The sequence below is a fragment of the Enhydra lutris genome, unplaced genomic scaffold (genome assembly GCF_002288905.1).
Source record: "Enhydra lutris kenyoni isolate GAN:26980312 unplaced genomic scaffold, ASM228890v2 scaffoldscaffold17, whole genome shotgun sequence".
In the NCBI taxonomy this organism is placed as follows: Eukaryota; Metazoa; Chordata; class Mammalia; order Carnivora; family Mustelidae; genus Enhydra; species Enhydra lutris.
Genome location: NW_019154101.1, coordinates 7,236,637 through 7,257,019, shown reverse-complemented (window position 1 = coordinate 7,257,019; position 20,383 = coordinate 7,236,637). Strand labels below are relative to the sequence as shown.

General features: G+C 50.3%; 2 protein-coding genes across 4 annotated transcripts; both read right to left on the bottom strand.

Moving 5' to 3' along the window:
• Positions 1-67: 67 nt before the first annotated feature.
• Positions 68-4,600, bottom strand: LOC111147513 (triggering receptor expressed on myeloid cells like 1). 3 transcript variants are annotated; one of them, XM_022503548.1, is made up of 7 exons: positions 4,540-4,582; positions 4,010-4,346; positions 2,588-2,589; positions 2,013-2,109; positions 1,531-1,616; positions 980-1,032; positions 68-619 (listed from the first exon to the last, which is right to left on the bottom strand). In XM_022503548.1, exons 1-7 carry the CDS (start codon positions 4,580-4,582, stop codon positions 308-310), a joined length of 930 nt encoding a protein of 309 aa, XP_022359256.1. In that variant the 3' UTR covers positions 68-307. The 3 variants fall into 3 exon arrangements, with proteins under 3 accessions (XP_022359256.1, XP_022359255.1, XP_022359257.1); XM_022503547.1 differs by lacking the exon at positions 2,588-2,589 and having other exon boundaries at positions 2,013-2,124; positions 4,014-4,346; positions 4,540-4,600; XM_022503549.1 differs by lacking the exons at positions 2,588-2,589; positions 4,010-4,346.
• Positions 4,601-8,673: 4,073 nt separating this feature from the next.
• LOC111147839 (triggering receptor expressed on myeloid cells 2) lies at positions 8,674-13,309 on the bottom strand. The gene is made up of 5 exons (XM_022504092.1): positions 13,127-13,309; positions 11,319-11,669; positions 9,894-9,984; positions 9,021-9,214; positions 8,674-8,924 (listed from the first exon to the last, which is right to left on the bottom strand). Exons 1-5 carry the CDS (start codon positions 13,164-13,166, stop codon positions 8,908-8,910), a joined length of 693 nt encoding a protein of 230 aa, XP_022359800.1. The 5' UTR covers positions 13,167-13,309; the 3' UTR covers positions 8,674-8,907.
• Between the last annotated feature and the right edge of the window lie 7,074 nt (positions 13,310-20,383).

The window sequence follows — 20,383 nt, the reverse complement described above, 5'->3', positions numbered from 1 at the left end:
TTCCCAGGCCATAGGAATAGTCAAACTCAGGCCCTTTTCTCCCCCTCAAACATCAAGAGCTCATATATTAGCATTCAGAGTTTATTTAACTCAGTATTATAATGGCAGAGGAACCAGCATGGGGGATTCCCAAGACACCTCAGTCACATTTAAGTCTCACTTTCCAGGTCAGAAAAGCCAAGATATTAGGTTAGAATCTAAAGTCCCTAGCTTCTCTGATATCCTAAGGGTTGAGGGCATGGTCTGGCTGGCTGGATGCACAGAGTTCTGGGGATGTTCTCGGTGAGTGTGCAGGAGGATGAACAGCTTAGCTGGGTGGCGTTTGGCCGTTTGGTGGATCCTGGGCTGGCTCACAGGAGGCCCCTCCACCCTTGTCCCTGCCAGGGAAGATGACTGTGGCATATGTCACAGGCTTGGAGCACATTAGTACCTTAGGAGGCAGAGGGGGAGATGAGGATTGGGCTGGGGGTGGGGATTTCTCTGATGGGGGATCAAAAGGTACACTATAGGTGGTATTGTCAAAGGAAGGTGGTGAGTCGAGCCTAGCATATGGAACGTCCGATGGCAAATCAAGTCCCAGTCCAGAGTTACTGATGTGGTGGGCCACAGAGGAGGAGGCCTGTAACAAAAGCAGGCAAGTGAGACAGAGAGAAAATGCCTCCTTCTGCTCCAGTTCCCTTTGTGGGGGAAGCCCAGGATCACACTGGATCTGTCTCTCAAATCCTGAGTATGTTGGTGGGTAAGAGGGATTCCCTTCGAAGATTTTCAAGGCCTAACTTTCTTCCCAAATTGGGGAGCGTGAAATACCAAGGCGGGAAGGTAGAAGACAACTGGTACAAAGTTTACACCATTTAGGAAGAGGATATGGGCCCTGACTGGGTGTCAGTCTTTCTCCACCACCACCCCCTATCCTGGGACCTCTCAGTGAACTGGGCAGATGGAAGAGGAATTTGGCTGGGGGCCTGCAGAGGCCTCTTACCATGCCCCGAACTCTGCTGCTCTGAGGTTGGCCACGGACACCAAGCCTGTTCCCTGGGAAGACAGAGGATGGCACCATAGTCTGCTTCCCATCCTGGCTCAGAGCCCATCTCCTCCCTCCCTTCAGAAGTCCCTGAAGGCTCTTTCCTCGTCCAGACCCTTCATCTCACTCCTACCAGCATATCTTTCCCCACTGCCTCCCCAGATCTGCTGCAGCCTGCCAGGTGCCTCCCCACCCACTGACTGCTTCCAACTCCCTTCATCCTGCCTCAACACTCAGCCTTTCTCCTAAAACCCTTCTCTCACCTCTAGTCACCTGTTTATCCCACTGCCCACCCTGTCCAATTCCTCTGTCACCAGGACAGCTCCCACTGAATCTCCTCCTTCCTGTCCACACCTCATCTAGGAAATTCTAGGACCTGTGGGCCTTACTAAAGCTCAGACAAGCCCATCTACAGAGGACACAGACCTAGAGTCTGACATTGTCTATAAGACTAGCTGGTACACTACCAGCGGGGCTGTGCTGGGGTCGGCTGGTGGATGGCTACCTACCTTTCCTCTTGGCCATCACCGCAAACAGCACCAATGCTACCACCAACAGGCTCAGCAGGAGCACAGCGCCCCAGATCAAGGGGATGCTGAAGGACATAAAGGGATAGACGAGCTCAGGACTGAACCTGGCAGGAAGCTGCTCACCGGGAACTCCAGAGCAGTGGAGAAGGGTGCTATTCTTGGTGAGCCATGGTTGCAAGAAGAGGAATTGGGGGATGGAATGAGGAGGACAGACTCAAGCAGGGCAGAAGAGAAACACATTATCAGGCTATCCTGGCCGGAGACCACCAGGATAAAGGGGTCATTGCTGAACTGGGATACAGAGGCAGGTCTGCCTGACTTCCTGTCTGATCAGAAATTCCCCAGGGGTGGAAGGAACCATGAGGTTTCCCCTTGAGTTAGCCTGGGGCTCTGAACAATCTTTCACTCCCCTTCCTACCACCACCCTTTTCCCAGCCACCGAATACAGCTCTTATCTGTACCTCTTCTCATCCTGGGTGGGTTCCACAGGGCTGGCACTGCCCACAGTGTCTGAGGAGGGGCCGTCAGCCAGAGTCCCAGCCTTATAGGTCTCCTTCTCTTTCAGTCGAGGAGCTGAGTCAGAAGGAAATATTAATGAGCATATAACTATGGAGGGCAGGGTACAGGCCTGTTGAGATCTGCGGGACTGGGGGAGTGGGGCTGAGGAAGCAGATGGGGCTTGACACAAATGGGGCTTGACATATTCCTTAGGGGCCTAATTCTGGAGATCAGGGATGGTCTCTTTCTGTCTTTACCTGTTAGTGACCAGACCCACTCCCCTCCACCACCAGATCCCAACCCTTGCCCCTGCCTTCCTTCTTCACTTGCTCCTCCAGACCCCTGGTCTATCCGGCTACTCTGACTATGCAGAATCAGCCATTGGGTAATCTATGCCTGCCTCCCCACCCCACCCCAGAATAGGTTCTCCACTCTTGTCCTCAGTGGCAACCTTGCTCCTGGTGCTCATCAGTTGGTCTCTAAAGGGGCCTCAGCACAGCCTGCTAAACCTCTCCATATACCTGCAGCCATGGGACACCCCTGCAGGCTGGATGAGCCCCATCCAAAACTCTGCCCTCAGGATCTAAGGAATTCTAGCATCAACCCTAATGTGACACAAAGCCAGAAGACCCTTGCTGGGAGCCTTGCTCAGAGCCCAAGTCTTGGTTTTGTGACAAGGCTTCTATTGTCCTTACAACACACTCAACTCTGGCTATGGGACTCAGGGTTAATTTCTATGGGCCGGAGGATTTGTCTTGGGAACCTGGCCAGTCCTTCTAGACCCTCAGGATAGGGGTCTTATTCCCAGTGGCTCATGGTTCCTATCTCCCATCTTGCTGCATGTGTCCTGCCCTCCTGATACCTACTAAGCCACCCACACCCTCCTTGAAAGCCACGCTCCACTGGCTGGCCTGAGCATCCATCCGCTACAGCTGTTGGGGCCCCAGCACCTACACGTTGGAGCTATTAGACCTTAGAGTGTCAAGGAAGGAGGAGGACGGAGGATACAAAGACCACCAGGAACATATTTACAACATGAAATAATGATCTTGGACCAGAGATGAGAGGGATACTAATGACAACTTAGTCTACACTAATAATTAGCAAATGGGGGGGAAACCAAGAAAAGAAAAAATGCCTTTCTTCATTTCATGACTTGGGGGTTGGGCACAAATTACATGAGAAAGGAGGACCTAAAAATGAAAGACTATTATCATCCACAAGAGAAAGATTGTAACAGTCTCCACTTCTGCAGGCAGCTGGCCATTTTCCCTCCAGAACATTTTTTTTCTTACAACATCCAACTTTTCAGGAAAATTTCTTCTTCTACTTTAAAATTGTCTTTTAATAAATGCTTAGACATTAGAAAGTTGTAGTCTGTCAGAGAAAACTGCAGCCTATCGAAAGAAAGTACTTTCTAGACTCAAAATAGGGTTGACAATACTGATACCTATTAATGACATTTTCCTCATTTTTTAAAACAAAATGAGCTGGGAGTAATTCAGGCATCGAACACACCCTGCTTAAAGGTGAGGCACATACTATATGCTCAGTGAAGACATAAAATTAAATAAAATACGGATTCAATAATTTTAAGCCATCAAACCCATTATAACAGGAGTAATAAACAGGAAGATTTAAAAATTGAATTCCAGGTTGATATGCCCAAATTAATACTTTCTTTAAAACATTTCTTAGAGGAAAAAAATAGCTGGATGAGGAGGCCAAGGCCATGGGTGAGGAAGGAGGATGTGCCTTCCAATGGAGAAACCCGCTAGCGTGGGAGTGGGGAGGGACCCACTGTCTGGCTGTTTTATCTCAGACTGCTCACCCAGTTTGGTTTCCGGTCCCTGGGGAGCAGTCAAAAATATCTCCTCCCAATTCCTCCCCTGCTAAGAGCCCCCATCCCCCAAGAGGTGCAGGTGGAGGCGGGGAAGGGCAATGGCCAGCCTAGGATAACTCACCTGGAGGGAGCACGTCCAGAGCGACTCTGTGCACCGTCTGGGGCCCCGCGGCCCCCTCCACCACGCAGCCATACTCTCCCGCATCCTCCTCCCGCAGGGTAATCATCTCCACCTGGAGCAGGCCGCCCCCCAGGTCGGTGAGAAACATGCGTCCGCCACCCGGGGCTCTGCGATCCACAGTGGAGGACACCAAGGGCTGGCACCCCTCTGGCAAGAAGCGGCACCACATTTTCCGAGCCTTGATGTCCTGAAGCCGGTAGTGGCACTGCACCAGAATGGAGCCCCCCACGGGGGCCTGTAGCACCTCTGGGAAGGTGACCATGGAGCCCTGGCCTAGGGAAGGAAAGGATGTGGGAAGGCTGGGCAGTCCAGAAACTTTCCAGTCCACCCACTGCCACAGGGTCACAGGGATGGAAAGGTCCACCTTCTGGGCCCTACAAGAGTTACTCTTGCCACAATAATGCCAGTTATTCCTGGGCCTGGAATGCAGTATAGGGGCCCAGGGCGCGGCTCCTTCTAACCTTACCTGCCAGTCCCAGGAGCAGCAGCGGTAGCAAATTGGGGCCCATGGCGGGTCAGGCAGATGTTGGCTCTGGGGCTCGCCTGGCCACTGACACAGCGTTCCTCAGGGAGCAGGAAACCTCTGCCTCAGACAGTCACGTGGGGCTCTCAGTGGCCATGGGGTGGGAGGCAAGCGCTGGGGGCCCCTCCATGGGTGGGGATAAGGTGCCTTTCCGAAGCCTGTTTGGTTCAGTGCTTGGCAGCTTGACCTTGAGGGTCAGTAGGGGTGGGCAAGGCAGGGTGAGAAGGCCCAAGGACAGACAGAACCCGGGCTCCTGGGTCCCGGCTAAGGAATGAGGTGGGAGGAGGACTGTGATAACTGGAAAGCAACAGAGAGAGAGGGAAACGAGTCCTCAGGGTCTTCCAAAGATAAAATCCGGGATGCAGTGCTGTGAACGAGGAAAGTGGAGCGTTATTCTGGTTCTACCGTCTGTAACAAGCCTGAGCTCTCAGGGGACTGTCCAGTCCTACCTCACGACCTCACAGCAGGAGGCCCCCCTCTGCGGGCACCCTGGACGGGGCCTGCCTTCGTTCACTGTGCCCTGGCAGCGTATACCCCCGTTCTCCAGTTCTGGCAACCACATCCATCCTTTGATAATGACGCCCCATTTCCTCTTCCCCTGTTCTCTGGAACTCCTTAACTAGTTGGTTATTGAACCTCATGGAGTCATCACATTTTCCTATCTTTCCTCTCTTGTTTTCCACCTTTTTGTCCATTTTGTTCTGATTGCGAGAAGACGCCCTCCTCGTTTTCTTCCATCCCTTCTATTACTGTCTTGTAAGCGTTGATTTCCTTAGTATTTTCAATTTACAAGATTTCTTATTCTCCAGACATTTCTTATAGCATATTATTTTTGTTTCATGAATGGACTAGCCTGTCAGGAGACAATTCTCCATGGATATTTTCACATATTTGCATGGTCTGGGCACTGATCAAGCTTTGTTCCAGTGTGATCGAATAGCAAACATGCCTTGAAAGAGTGTATCAGCTCCAGAGGGTCTTGCTTAAACACCCCGGCCCCCTCCCTCGAGAAGATCGGTTTACCTTCCGGAGTAAAGGTGTCTCTCTCCCAAGAGAGGAAGATGGACCAATGCCGTTTATAAACTCCAAGCCTCTTACTGGGAGGTTCCTCTCCCATGACACAAGCCCACTGCTGGCACAGGAAACATCTGGCCACCATTCACATTGCCCTGTGCAAAACTGGGGTTTGGGGACCCTGAGCTGAATGTGGACGATAAACCTCCTGACCTGGGACTCCAGGGGAAGCAATGGTGTCCAGAGAGACAAAGGAAAACAAGGTGGGAATGGCTGAAAGGGGCATGCTGCTCCTGAGCTAGACATCACACCTAGAAAAGGACTAAAGAAACCACCTTCCCTCCTTCCTCTCCCCTCCCTTCTCTGCTTTTTCCCTCTCCCTCTGACTCCCTCCTTCCTTCAGGAGCAAGGGAGCTGCCAATGGGGCCTGGAAACAGGAGCCTGAGAAAGCCGGACAGTGTGTGAGGCTGGGAGTGGTGAGAGGGTGACCCGATGTCCCGTCTGCCCCGAGTTCTGGGTCTTCCCCGGAACATCAGATTTGGTGCTACATTGGCAAATCTTGGGCAAATCAGACAGGTGGGTCAGCCTCGTGAGTGACATGAAAGTGCTTACCTCTGTCCTGCCAATATGCATCAGGTTTTCTTTGATTTCCTTATGAGAAAGTTATTACACTAATGGGCCATAAAGAGGAGGCCTGTCCTCGATATGTAACCAAGTATCTAAAATGGATACAGTCCACTGCTGGGTGTGAAGGACAGAGGTGAAAAGGCCACAGGGAGGTGTCAGACTGTGACACCTTAGAGAAGAGGTAGGAAGCCAGTGTTTATCTGGGACCTGCTCTGCACCAGACATCTGGACTGGGACTTTCACTAATGGTATTTCAACCTCACAAAACCCCAGAAAAACAGGATTGATTTGTTTGTTTGTTTTGATTTTTAATAGGTGAGTTTCAAAGAGGTTTAGGATGGGGCGTCCGAGTGGCTCAGTCATTAAGCATCTGCCTTCAGCTCAGGTCATGATCCCAGAATCCTGGGATCAAGCCCCACATGGAGCTCCCTGCTCAGTGGGGAGCCTGCTTCTCCCTCTCCCACTCCCCCTGCTTGTGTTCCCTCTCTCACTGTGTCTCTCTCTGTCAAATAAATAAATAAATAAAATCTTTAAAAAAAAAAAAAAAAAAGAGGTTAAAGAACTTGTTTCGGGCTCCTGAGTAAGAGGCAAAGCTGAAAATTGGAACTAAAATTACCTGACCCCCTTCAGTCCAGTGTGCACCCCAGCGAGTCCAAGGCAGGGGACCCCAGAGGTGATCCAAACCCCGAGGGGGATGCTAAAATGTTGCAGAGGAAGAAAAAGAAGAGGCCAAGCTCTGAAGAGCAGGCGAGCGACAAGCATGCTCCAGTACCATGCATGGGGGACCCTCCCCAGCCATCTTGTCAGCGTTGGTGCTGGCAGGTGGACAGGCTTGTTCCTGGGTGCTAGACTGTGCCTCAGGTCTGCGGGAAGGAGATGAGGGCCTGAGACATGATGAGGAAGCTTGACATGCCACTGAGTCCGAAGACCCGAGACACACAGCCTGGACCGGCATCCTGGAGCTGGGGGCAGGGTCAGCGCAGCAGCCTCTGCGGGGAGTGGACAGGGCAGGACTGGGCTGGCTCCGGGGAGTGATGTGTAGATGTGAAGCTAGACACAAGGGCTGCATTGGGAGTCCTTCCACACAATCAGAAACCGCAGGAGCCCACGCCCATGGTAGGGGACAAAGCCCTGGCCACACGAGCTCCTGGGCTTCCACGTTGCCAAGGCAAAGGATGGGACCACCTCGTTTCCTCCTCTTCCTGCAGCCCTCTCTGGGCAAGTCTCCATCCCCTTCCTCTCACTCATGGCTGTATGGTGTGTTGTGTTTGGGGGAGAGATAGAGTTCCTGAGCCACCCAGGCTGTCCCTCTGCCCCAGTCCTCAGCCCCTGATATCCTCCAGATTCACTTCCTCACCTCCTCCCAGGGCTTCTCCAGCTGTTCCTTCTGACGCCCTCTAGAATGACATCACCCCTGACCCTTTCATACTCCCAGTGTGCCTAGTCATTTGCTCCTCAGCACTTTATCTTTTTTTTTTTTTTTTTTAATTTATTTGTCAGAGAGAGCACAAGCAGGGGGAGTGGCAGAGGGAGAAGGAGAAGCAGGCTCCTTGCTGAGCAGGGAGACAAATGCGGGGCTCAATCCTAGGACCCTGGGACCATGACCTGAACTGAAGGCAGACACTTAACCAACTGAGCCCCCCAAGCATCCCCTCAGCACTTTATCTTGTAACGTACTGTCTTGCTGACTTATTTATTGTGTCTGTCTCCCCTCCCCTGCTTTCCCACTAATCCGTGGTTCTGCGTGGGCAGGAATCTTTGTTTTGTTCACTGTCATGTCTCTGGCGTCTAGAATGATACAAGGCACAGAAAATATCTGTTAAATAAGTAAATGAATAAATGAGTAAAATTGAGCTAGAGGGAAGGGCAACTTGAACACCAAGCAAACTTTGGATTTCTAGGCTTTGCTGGAGACTTGAGGTGACGTTGTTCCCTTTTGAGCCTCAGTTTCCCTTCTGTGTACTGAGGGGCTCAGCCCAGTAGTTCCCGGTTGTGGTATGCTGCACGTTTAAGCCAAGCCCTGGTTGTTCACCTACAGGGCAAGTAACACGAGGAAAGCAATACTCCGGGAGCAGCGAGTGAATGAGTCAGGTGGGAGTTAGAAGGACTGGTGCAGGGGTGGGCAGCAATAATCCTAGAATCATCCTCCTGAGGGGCAGGGGACAAGTAGAGGAGAGGGGAGCCAGACTGGGTGTTAGAGAAATCCCAGAGGAGGAGGCAGGATTCAGTAACTAAATCTAGGGAAGGGAGCAAGAAGACAAAGATGGGCGGCATGGAGCCTGCGAGAATGGGGAGATGCAGTAGCCTAAGACCCAAGGCCCCAAGACGTCAGACCTTTTATCTCCTCCTTGGCCAAATTCATTCTCCTAGCCCTGTAGCAAGAGAGAGAGGCCTTCGCGGAGACCCAAACCATCCAATTAAACATGAAGTCTGGGATTTATTTGTGAGAGTATTTAATGTCCAGTGTCCAGAATTTGGCAAATGTTCTTCCCCCACCCACACACACAAACACACCCCTCTGTTCCCAGGCCCAGGGGAAGCAGGAGATGAGCAGGCTGGCCTTCTGCCAAAGCAGAACCAGGAGTCTGGGTGGCTGAGGGGCCAGTGTGCAGGCTGGGAGGGTTCCAGCAGGCCTCTCCTGGGACTCGTCCCATGCAGGGTCCTCTTCTCTCATGTGTCTCTCCGCTCTGCAACCGACCAAGTGCTCACACAGCGCCTCTGAGCCCCACCTCGCCACCCCTGCCTGGTCCACCCCCAGCCACCGCTGTGCTCTTCGTACTCACCTGTTAGCGTCTGGAGTTGGTAACCTGGGTCGTGGCCGCAGTCCAGCTCACTGGCTGGGCATGTCACCAGTTTCTGTCCACGCCAGGCCGCAGCCCAAAGGGCGCTGGCTGCTAGAAACTTGCTGAGAAAGATGCAGGCCAAGAGGAGAAGGATGGAAGCGGGTGGGAAGGGGATCTCCTCTTCAGAGAGACTCCTTGGAGACACAAGGACATGAGGGAGGCCTTGGGGTGGCCCGCACACTGAAGTCTGCCCCCCGGTGAAGGAACAGGGAGACACTGGGAGTTTTCAGAGGCCTAGAATAGCTCCCCACCCAGCACCATCCCTGGGATGAGGCTTGGAGGGCTTGGGCGAGCCTATAACCAGGTTCTACCTGCTAAAGCACATTTGAACACTTCCTGTACATGGTGGTATAGTATGGGAGGGTGCACACGTGTATTCTGTGGTTATGGTAACAATATTTCAACACCAGTACACAGGCATCAACAAATCAGAGCTTATTCTGGTCCTACCAAAGGAGCAGGTATCTGGGGGTCTCATATCTTTATTATTATCTTTATTAATATCTTTATTATTGCTAAACTGTGGCCATGTCCAAGGGTGGCCAGAGGAAGAATGGGGGGCTGACCATTCAGGAGTCTTGGAGCAGCTGGTATGTATAAAAAAAGAATTTCATTATTTTAACAACTGGCATGGCCATACCAATACACAATGGCTGGTTGGAGGGGTTCGGACAAAAAATCATCTCCAGGTCCTCTCATGCTCTAATTATCTTTGAATTTGTCCTTAGTTCTGGGACCTCAGCCTCCATTCCATGCCTCGGCTCTGCAGGGCAGAGATCTGCTCAGAGACCCGGGAGAGACCTGTCTCTGTACCTGGAGATGCTGGGCTCCACGTGGATATCCTCAAAGCTCTTGGACTCATCATCGATCCAGAAATCTCCAGCATCCAGGTGATCAAGGGGGTCTATGGGGGACAGTGCCTGTGAGCTTCTAGCCCTCCTCCTTAAAGCACCTTAAGGCAGAGGGGAGAGCCCATTTGGGTGCGGTGAGGCCTCCTGAGCGCTGGCCCAGAACAGATCAGGTCATTAGCCTCTCTGAGCCTCAGTCTCCTGCCCTATAAAGCAGGCTGAATAGAAACACCTCTTTCTGGCAGTTTTGCAGGACTGAGTGAGAGCATACTCTCTGATGCTTAGCATCTCATTGGAGCTCAGTAACTCCCACCCTCCCATCACACAGGGTCTTCGGGAAGGTCAAGTGAGTAGACGGATGTATTTGAAAGTTCTATGTGAACTCTCAAGCTGTCCACAACAGCTGTGGTTGGTGATGATGACGATGATTATACGATTTTCCGGCCAACCCCTTGGGAGCTGGCTGAGGCTTAGACCCTGATAGGGCTGAAAATGTGTGTCCCTTCACCCCCTTCCCCCTCATTCCACCACGTAAAAGAGTGGTGGACATGGGGTTTGGGTGTGGGGCAAGCCATCTCCCCTCTCCTTCCCACCTTAGACCTTAGACAAATGGCTCATTTCCACAAGAGGCCATGTTGTGGGGGAGGAGGTGGGAAAGGAGAGAGTCAGAAGGGGACTCGTACCCCTGGATTTGTTCTCCTTTGGGACACACAGTGTTCTGAAGACACAGACAGAAGGCTTCCCTGGAGGGCTTCCCTGTGCAAAGCTCAGGGTGGGGAGGACCCCGCTGCCGGCCAAGCTTGGAATGAGGACCCCAGGTACCTCAGCAGCAGGAGGCTGGGGCATGGGCTGTCACTCACCCCAGGCACTTTTAACCCTGTCCCCTCATGGGTGCCTCTCAGGAGCCCCATGGGGAGCAGCAGGACAAACACCATCTCCATTTAAAGATGAGGACGTGGAGGCCCAGAGAGGCAAACACATTACCCGGGGTCACAAGCAGCGCCCCTTCCTCAGGCTGTTTTCTGCACCAGGTTGGCACTCTCTTTATGTTGGCAGGTCCTTTGGGTAATTGGGTAAGGGAGTCAATGAACTTCCTCCTGCTCCTTAAGGACTGCTTTAGGTATTCACATCCTAACTGGATGCCAAAAGGATAAAGCTGTTTGGGGAGGCAGGACCACAACCAACTCATTAGGCAGACCTGCCCCAGGGAGCACAGCCTGGCGGGAGGTGCCAGGGCTGGAGTACAGCCCCCTTGTGCAGTGAGCAACCTGCACGACCATCACCGTGGCCCTGAGTGGGAGGGCAAGACCCACACAGTGGGTTTTCCCAGACATCAGAAACATAGTCCCAGCCCAGGGTGGGCCAGAGGTGCAGTCAGCCACACACTCACCAACCAGCACCTCCACCAGGACCTTCCTGAGGGTGTCAGCCTCGTCACCGTAGAGACTCTGGCACTGGTAGAGGCCAGCATCGTGAGCTTGAAGATTCCGCAGTGTGATGGTGAGTGTGCCCCCCAGGGCGTCGTCCACAATGGCCGTGCTCCCATTCCGCCTCGTTAGGAAGGACAGCAGCCATGAGCGGTGGGTGCTAACAACCCGCTGGCATGGGCCCCCTGCCTCCAGCTGGCGGCACCAGGCTTTGCGTCTCCCCCAATGCTTCAGGGAGTTGTAGGGGCAGGAGACCTGCAGGGACCGGCCCGCCATACCCTGGAACACTGTCGTGTTGTGGGCTCCGGACAACTCTGGGGAGGAGACATGCCTTCACTCTTTGTTCATTTACCGAATGTTTATTGAATGCCCACTGTGTGCAATGAACAAAGAGATAGAAATCGTGCCCTTTAGGAGCTCAGGTTCTTATGTGAGTTGGGAGAAGGTGCATAGCCCATGGTGACACCCAGGTCCTAAGTCTGGCTTTACCTCCGTTGGACTTGCTGGGCATTTTTAAAGAAGTGACTGACCCTCTCTGGGCCTATTTCTAGAGACATTGGTCTTGAAGTTCCCTCCAGTTCTATTCCACACATTTTCTCCCTGTCATATGGGACCAAGGCCTGTCCTCTACCCTCTCCACCTCAAGAGAGCAGGGCTGGATACCCCCTCCCCACCCTGGCCATTCCTGCTTACTCTGCAGCTGCCCACGCTGACACCGGCTCTGCATCTCCTTCTGACCCTTTGCTCCAGGCTTCCCTATTTCTGTGGCTTTGTTCCCCTTTCAGGAGAGACTCATCTCAGAGCTATTTTGGGGGAGACACGAGGCTGCTATTTTGAGCCTTTCTTGGGGCAGGGGAGATAGGCTTAGAGCACAGTTCATTGCCAGGACAGAGGCTGCTGAGGAATCACCCTGAGCCCTCTGCCTCAACTTCCCCTCTCTTGGTCCTCCCTTACACCATCTTCAACCATATGGTGACAGAAACTTGGAAGACAAGATTAGGGAGCACGTGGCCTGCCTTTGGGAAGCAGAGAGGCCTGATGAGAACAGTGTCCCCTCCACTTGTCACCCTGTCCATCCCTCTGCCTCCATAAAACCTCTCAGCTTCCCTGCACTCCACCCCTCGCTAATAAGCCTCAGGATCAGGGCTCCATTGGGACAGCCTCTCCTCTCTCCAGGTTTGCCTGTTGCTCTGGGGGAATAGGAGGTACCTTTCCCCGGTAAAAAGAGGTAGTTGTGTGCAAGAATCTAGGGTGCTAATCCTCCAACTAAGTGACAGAAATCTTCAGCCCCCGTACCTCCCTTCCAGGATGGAGGACAAGAAGAGCTTCACATCAGCAAAAGAGGCACCCTGAAGATGTACATGCTTGGTTGTGAGTTTTTTTCCTCCTCCTTTTCTTCCCTCCCACCCTGCCATTCCTCTGGGGCTAGCGGTTCATAATTTTAGGGGCTGTAGCCATGCCCCCCAAAACGTACCCCCACTACTAGCTCGAGCCTGAGACACCACCATCAGAATTCCTTCCATTCCCATGTGGCCAGAATCCACTAGCCCCTTATACTTCCACGTGCACAAAGAGTACGACCATGGGCTCTCATACTGGGGAGGGAGGGAGAGCATAAAGAATGTGGAGTGGGGGAAAAGAGGGGTGCAGAACATGCTGCGGATTTCGACTGCCTTTATAGTTCAAGCTGGTGCTCCCCACCCACCCGCCTGTCATATACTCAAGGAGGGGAAGGAGAGACTGCATGGGCAGCAGAGGGCCAGGGTCCTACCTGTGACGGCGACCAGGATAAGCAGCCAGAGGGACTCCATGCCAGCCTTTCCTGACAGATGGCAGACACAGGGTACCTTGTGCAAGATCTCGTCTTTCCCTTGAGTTGCAGAAAGAGAGGGTTCAGGCACGTCAAGTGCTGCCCACAGGAACTGAGCTCCTGGGGATTGAGAAAGAGGCAGGACTGGGGTCTGACTTTATGATTCAGGGAGGGTTTGCTGGGTCGGGGAGGAAGGGAGAGGAGGAGCCAGCCACTGCCTCCCAGCAGTCAGAGGTTGGGGATCCCAGACCTCTGAGAGGCCAGCCTGCCCTACTGTTCCCATTGGCCCTGATGAACCTACATGGCTGGGGCTGGCCAGTGTCCAAGGCAGAGTCCTCACTACTGTGTTCAGACCCTCCTCCAGCTACAGCACCTGCCACACTCTAGTTTCAGCCTTGTGAGGGATGGGGAACAGCTGGACCCTCAACCAGCCCCTGTTAGTCCTTCCCTCCAGGCCAGCATCCCTATAGTATGACAGCAGCGGACTTCCAAGTCCCTCCTTCCTAGCTCCTTTGTGTGCAAACACCCGTCCATAACCTCTCTGTGTCTCAGTTCTTAAAACTGTAAAATGGGAATAATAATAGTGTGTAGAGTTATTGGGAGGGTAACATGGACTTCCACAGGCAAAGTTCTTTAGAATAGAGCCTGACACACAATAAGCACTCGTAAATACTAACTAGTACTATCCTCGTTAGCAAGGAGGGGAAGATGGGCTCTCCACTTGAGGGAGAATATTCTCTTCCACCTGCGATCTCCTGCTTAAGTTTATCCTCCTTTGTACAGTTGAATGCCTCCTGTGTGCACATGCTCACACAGGCATTATTTTGTGCCCATCCACACCTATGGGACAACACAGGACGTGACATTTGCTCGAGTTCCGGGGGGTGGCAGTGTTAATTCCCCACAGGTGTGGGCCCTTGAAGGATGATCCAGGCACAGGGATTTGCATGGGCAAAGGCACCAAAGCATGAAATGGCTCGGTGGTGAATCAGGGATAGGCTAGGGGAGATGGGGCATTCCCAGGGGCAGGAAGTAGAGTCCTGCTGGGGGAAGCAACTGGAGAGTCTGGAAGAGCCCACAAGAATCCACAGATCATCAGAGTCTACTCTGGTTCCTTGCAAGCACTCACTGATTTGTTTTTATTCACTTTACATACATGTACTGTGTATCTGCATGGACAGGGAATGTGTTTAGAGATGGTTTAATGATAAACATAAGACCCTTCACTTAGAAAACCAACTGCTCAGTCTTGACCTAATGGCCCAGGAAAAGAAGGGTCTGAGGCCACCTGAAAATCACTCTGTAGGTACCCTTCTATGGTCTGCTTTATAAAGTCAGGATTATTGGCATATCATTTACATGCTCAAAAATTCACCCTCTTGGCTGTCTACTTCTATGAATTTTGACAAACTCCTATAACTCTGTAACAATGGCCACAAGCAAAATGCAGGACACTTCTATCAGCCCCCAAGAAAGTTCCCTCATGCTCCTGTTAGCCAATCTCTTCCTCTCCAACTCAGGTCCTGGCAACCACTGATCTTCCTTCTGTTCCTGCAGCTTCCTGCCTTTTCTAGACTGTCCTATTCCCAGAACCATATGGTATGCAGCCCTGAGTTTGGTTTTTTCACTTATCAAAATGTATTCAGCACACACGGAGTTACACTTCTCAGTAATTCATGTCTTGTTATTGCTGAATATATGTTATTGTATAGCTGAGCCACACATACCCTATCCATTCACCAGCTGATTAACATTTGAGTGGTTTCAAGTTAGGGGCAATTATGGAACAGGCCACCATAAACATTCACGTACATACATTTGGTGTGGTCTTGAGCATTATGTCCCTTGGCTAAAATCCTAGGAGTGTAGTGCTGGGTCATGTGGTAAATGTGTGTCTAACTTGATAAAGCTGCCACGCTGTGTTGCAAAATGGTTAAACCGTTTTTGCGTCCTTGTCTAGACTTGATATTGTCAGTGTTTGGCAAAGCCATTCTAATAAGTTTGTGACAATATCTCATTATGCTTTTAATTCTATTTTCATAATAACTAACCATGTTGAACATCTTTTCACTGTTTACTTGCCACCGGTATACCTTTTTTGGGCAAAGTATGAAGCCACATCTTTGTCTATTTTTTAACCATTGATTAGTATCACCATCACTATTGAGCTATAAGAATTCTTTATATATTCAGGATACAAGTCTTTTCTCAGAGATGTGATCTGAAGATACTGTCTTCCAGCCTGTAACTTGTTTTATCTTTCCCTTGACAGTGATTTTTAAATCTTTTTTCTTAAAAGATTTTAATGCTGATGAAGTCCGAGGTATTGATTTTTCATTTATGATTTGTGCTTTTTGTGTTCTGCTGAGTACTTTTCCTACCTCAAAAGCACAAAGGTTTTCTCCAATATTTTCCATTAGAAGTTTCATGGCATTAGGTTGTACATTTTGGTCTATGATCTGTTTCCAGTTAGTTTTCGTTTGTGCTGTGAGATATGATTTGTGGTTTGTTTGTTTGCCTCTGGATGTCCAACTGACCAGCATCATTTACTGAGAGAACTATCCTTTCTGCGTTGAATTGTCCTGGTCTCTGTCAAAAATTGATAGACAGGTCTATTTCTTGACTGTCCTTTCTATTCCATTGATCTAAATGTCTCTTTACACCAGCAGCACACCACCTGGACTACTCACTGTAGCTTTATAACAAGCCCTAAAATCAGATGACGTGAGTAATTCAACTACACTGCTCTTTTTCAGAAAGAATTGGCATTGGCTGTTCTAGTTACTTTGCCACATAAATTTCAGAATCAGCTTGTCAATTCATTACACCCACCCACCCATCCCCCAGAAAAAAATTATCTGTCAGGCCTTTGATTGGGATTCCATCAAATCTATAGCTCAGTTTTAAGGAAACTAGGCATCTTAGCAATACTGATTCTTCCAATCCATGGACACAGTCTTGCCCTTCACTTACTTATTTCTTCTATGGTTTCTCTTACCAATGTGCTTTGTGGTTTTCAGCATACAACTCTTGCACACATTCTGTTAAATGTCTAGGTATTTCTATACCTAAGTATGATTTGAGTTCTATTTTAAATGTGCTTAGCTTTCTATATCCTAGACAAAAGCAGAACTCAGAAGTCTCATGAATCTAATTTTCTGGCCCATTTATGTGCCATTCTGACCTTTTCTTCCCACTTCCTTCCTACCTGATGAAAGGCTCTTTTTTTTATTCCTATAAACCTCACAGCAAAGGGCAGATATCAAGAAATCTTTACGGAGTCCTCACAGCCCATGCATATCAAATGCTCTCATCTTTCAGCTCGTGCTAATTTGTGGTTCAATTTCCTGATCCTCACATCTGAGCGCCGGAACATTTTGGCATCACCCCACTCCCACGCCCAGGGTTAAATCTGTGTTTAAAGACACTTGCCCCCTCCGATTCAGGCACAGAGGTCTTTTTCCCTTTATCCTTGCATCTGAACCCTGTCATTCACTGATGCGTGCATTTATTCAGCCACCATGTCTTCGCCAGTCACTACGATAGAGAAGGCAGGTCTCTCAGAGTCTGGGGAAGTCCCAGACTAGAGGCACGGCTGGACGTATGAAACCCTCCTGATGTCTCCCTTCAGCTGAGACTTCACAGCTGCTGGACAATCCCTTTCAGAATGCCTGGAGGTTCCTTAGTGAATCCCTCTAGCAGCTGTTTCAATGATCACTTTCCTCAAACACACCCTCTATTCCCCCTCTCTTTTCCCTAGAGGTAAAATCAAGACTCATATGTGAGCATCCCCATCATCCTTCAGACCTACCATTATCCTCTCAGCCTTACTCAAGCCACATGAGCGGCCGGGGAAGCACCGGATTCCAGTCAGGACCATGGCCAGAAGCAACACCTGGGCTGGGCTGGGGGAGGGACAGTCGGCAGGGGAATGGGCCACTGAAAGCTGGAAAAACTCAAACTCCTTCAGGGTATACCACTGACCCAAACAGGGAAGCCCCTGCCCAGCAGGCTGGAGAGAGTAATTGCTGTTGTTCACCACACCCTCTGCAAGAGTAACCAACCATAAACATCAGAGCCTACAGATATCATTTGCTGATAAGCAGCCAGTTTGACTCCTCTCTGCCAGTTCCCTCTTCAGTCCTGTCCTGCATTTACCTACTCTCACCCTCCTGGACTCAAACCCTTGCCCTCAAGCCCCAACCTCCTCTCTCACCTCTGACTCCTCTCACACTTGACCTTCTTTCCCCACCTTTCTTTGTATTTGGACTATCCATCACTCTCCCACACTTCCTGCTGAGGCCGTTCTCCCATTCTTAACATCTGATATTTTCTTAGTTGAAGACCTCAACCCCTGTCCAGGGTCAGTGCCTCCCCTCATCAGGGCAGGACAACTCCCAGGAACTGAGGGTGTGTGTCCTCGTGCATGTGCATGTGCTGGGATTGTTTTAGGTCACCAGCAGGCAGCCGCTGATGGGCTGCAGGATGGCAGGCCCCAAGGGAAGATCTGGATGAGAACACAGGAGCTGGGAGGCAGGGACCCAGGCACTACACCTGGCGCAAGTCATTACCTGAGGCAAAAGCAGAGGGAACCTCATCTGTCTCGTGGCTGGATCAGAATGGGTCCAAAGTCTGGCCAGAACTGAGGAGTATACCTCGCCTGCACTTGGGGATGAAGCATGGGGATTGGAAGGCTGGGTGGGATAGAAACAGGAACTGCAGCAAGGAGTAAGCACACAGGTTTTGGCTTCTTACAGACCTGTGCTTAATGCCAACTCTGGTATTTACTAGCTATGCAGCCTTGGGCGAGTTCTTAACTCTCTGGGCTGGTTCACTACCTGGGTATACACAGCTAGGGCAAGCTAAGTGCAAAAAAAAAAAAAAAAAAAAAAAAAAAAAAAAAAAAAAAAGGCCATTATTATTTTCCTTCTTCTTCCATATATTTCTTTCTAAAACCTTCCCTTCTTTTCCTGCCTATCTCTATCCCAGAATTCCAGTTTCCAGTTTCAAGACGACTACTTCCCTGCATCCTATTTATCCATCTGTCTATCTCCCTCCCCTGGATGACCCCCAGGAACTGCTTTCTCACCCATCCCCTCTCCTCCAGTGTCTCAAGTGCTACTCCTCAGGACTCCCCCTCCATGTTTACCTAGACGCTGTCTCACCTGTCCTGAAAACCCCTCACTTGCCTCTGCTTCCCTATCACTATCCCTATCCCTTTTCTTTTCAAGCTTATTTTAAACTTATTTTATGTTTTACTTTTTTACTTTGTAGGGACGTCTTTGTTATTCGTGCTCTTCAACCTTTCATTTGAGTCTGATCACTAGAAGCCACGAATGGCCCCTCCCAGCCCTCCTGGCCTGGCTTTTCTGCTGCCTTTGATACCTGGACCACCCTCTACTCCTGCCCCCACCCCATGCTCCATGCTATCCCTGCTCAGTCCTGCTCTGTCCCTGGTAAGGCTGTCCCTCTGGATTCTATCGCCCTGGCTCCTGGCCGCCTGACTTACTGGGTCTAGCCAAAGGGAGCTACTGGCAGGGGGTTGGCGGTTAGGAGGAGAAATAAGTTGGGATATTTTCTTCCCACTTCTCCCTTCTACCTCTACCATGGCTCAGGCAGTGGCTGCTTTCCTCTGATAGGCTGTCCCTCCTCCACAGCTCCAGCTTTCTGTTGGCTCCAGTAACGTAATCGTAATCATCTCTTCTGCCCTTCCAAGTGGGGGTGTTCACAGCTCCCTGTCTTTGGATGCATCACCATCCCTTGGTCGTCCCCTCATCTGTGCCCACTCCTCTGTGGGAGCCCTGTTAAAATGATTGGCAATTGGACCTTTTTGTGTGTGCCCACCTGTTCCCAGAAGGGAACTTGTGCGGGAGCTATCTACCACCTGCTGGGCATTTCTTTCACTCTTACAGAGGGAGTGGGAGAGCCTGGAACCCTCTTCACAGGGGCACATTCATTTATCCCACTTATTTTCCAAGCTCCTACCATATGCCAGGCACCACATAGGTGCTAGGAATGTGCTATAAATAAAGGAAACACTACCTCTCTGTTCCTAGATGTGGAAGTAAGGTTGGCGTTGGTGGTATAGTGGTGAGCATAGCTGCCTTCCTAGATGTGGAAGTGATGCTGATATTGTAAATCTGTACTCGCAGGATTTTAATCCAATACCCTGGGTTCAGGGAGTGAAGGGAGACCCTCAAATGAGTCTTCAGAGAGAGTTTGGGCATTCCTGGTCATCTCAGCCTGAAAGGCACATTTGAGCTTCTGTTCTGAGTGTGAGTTGAGAAGTCAGGATGCCCACCAGGGTGGAAATGGGGGCCCAGGCTTGAACCACAGAAATCTGCCAACTAAAGATTGGTCTTGCCATGGCCAGAAGCATAATGCCCTAAAAACAAAAGAGGATTATTGGAAACTTACAGTCTAATGCAAAGAAAGAAAACAGTTCCTCCAGAGAGGGGCTGATTCCCACCCCCAGCACTGAGTGGACCCCACAGGGTGGCACTATCTCCTGTCATGCTCTGGCCTGAGCCAGGTCACGAGTCCTTCCCTCTACACCCAGAGTATGTTGGGCAATCAGGGATCAACAAGGAAATAAACCCTGAGACCAACGTGCAGCTAGATGGGCCCTTCCTGACATTATCTGACCATGAAACCCTTTAAAAAGGACTCTAAATTTTGAGACATCTGCAGGAGCTCTGGAGTTATCATTTGTGCCAGGGTTACAGTAGAAATCAAAAACAGTCCTAAAGACAAATTCGTTGCTGCAAAATTTAACAGTTTCCCAAAACACTCCAAGCAGAATTTTTAAAATCACAATATAGAAAAACCAGATATTTTTAAAGACCCAGTGTCCAAATGACAGCAAGATAAGACAACACTTAGTAACACACACTAACGCTTAGATGACATACACCAATGATGTCAACAGTTATTTGGTAAATACTTCTTAGGCAGTTGAAGCGTCACACCTGCAAAGCCATAGGTAATTTCTCCCCAGGATCACCTGTTTCACTTACGTAGCACAGAGATTCAAAGGGAGATTTTCCTATTATAATAACTATATGAAATGTGTTCAGCATTTTAGAAATCTTTCAAAAAACTATATTCAATTAACTTTCATGTGAAAAATACATAAAAATGCACTCTAAAAGGTGAAAGTTATCCACAGTTCTACAACTCAAAATACATGAACGTTTACTGAGTGCTTACTATGTGCTA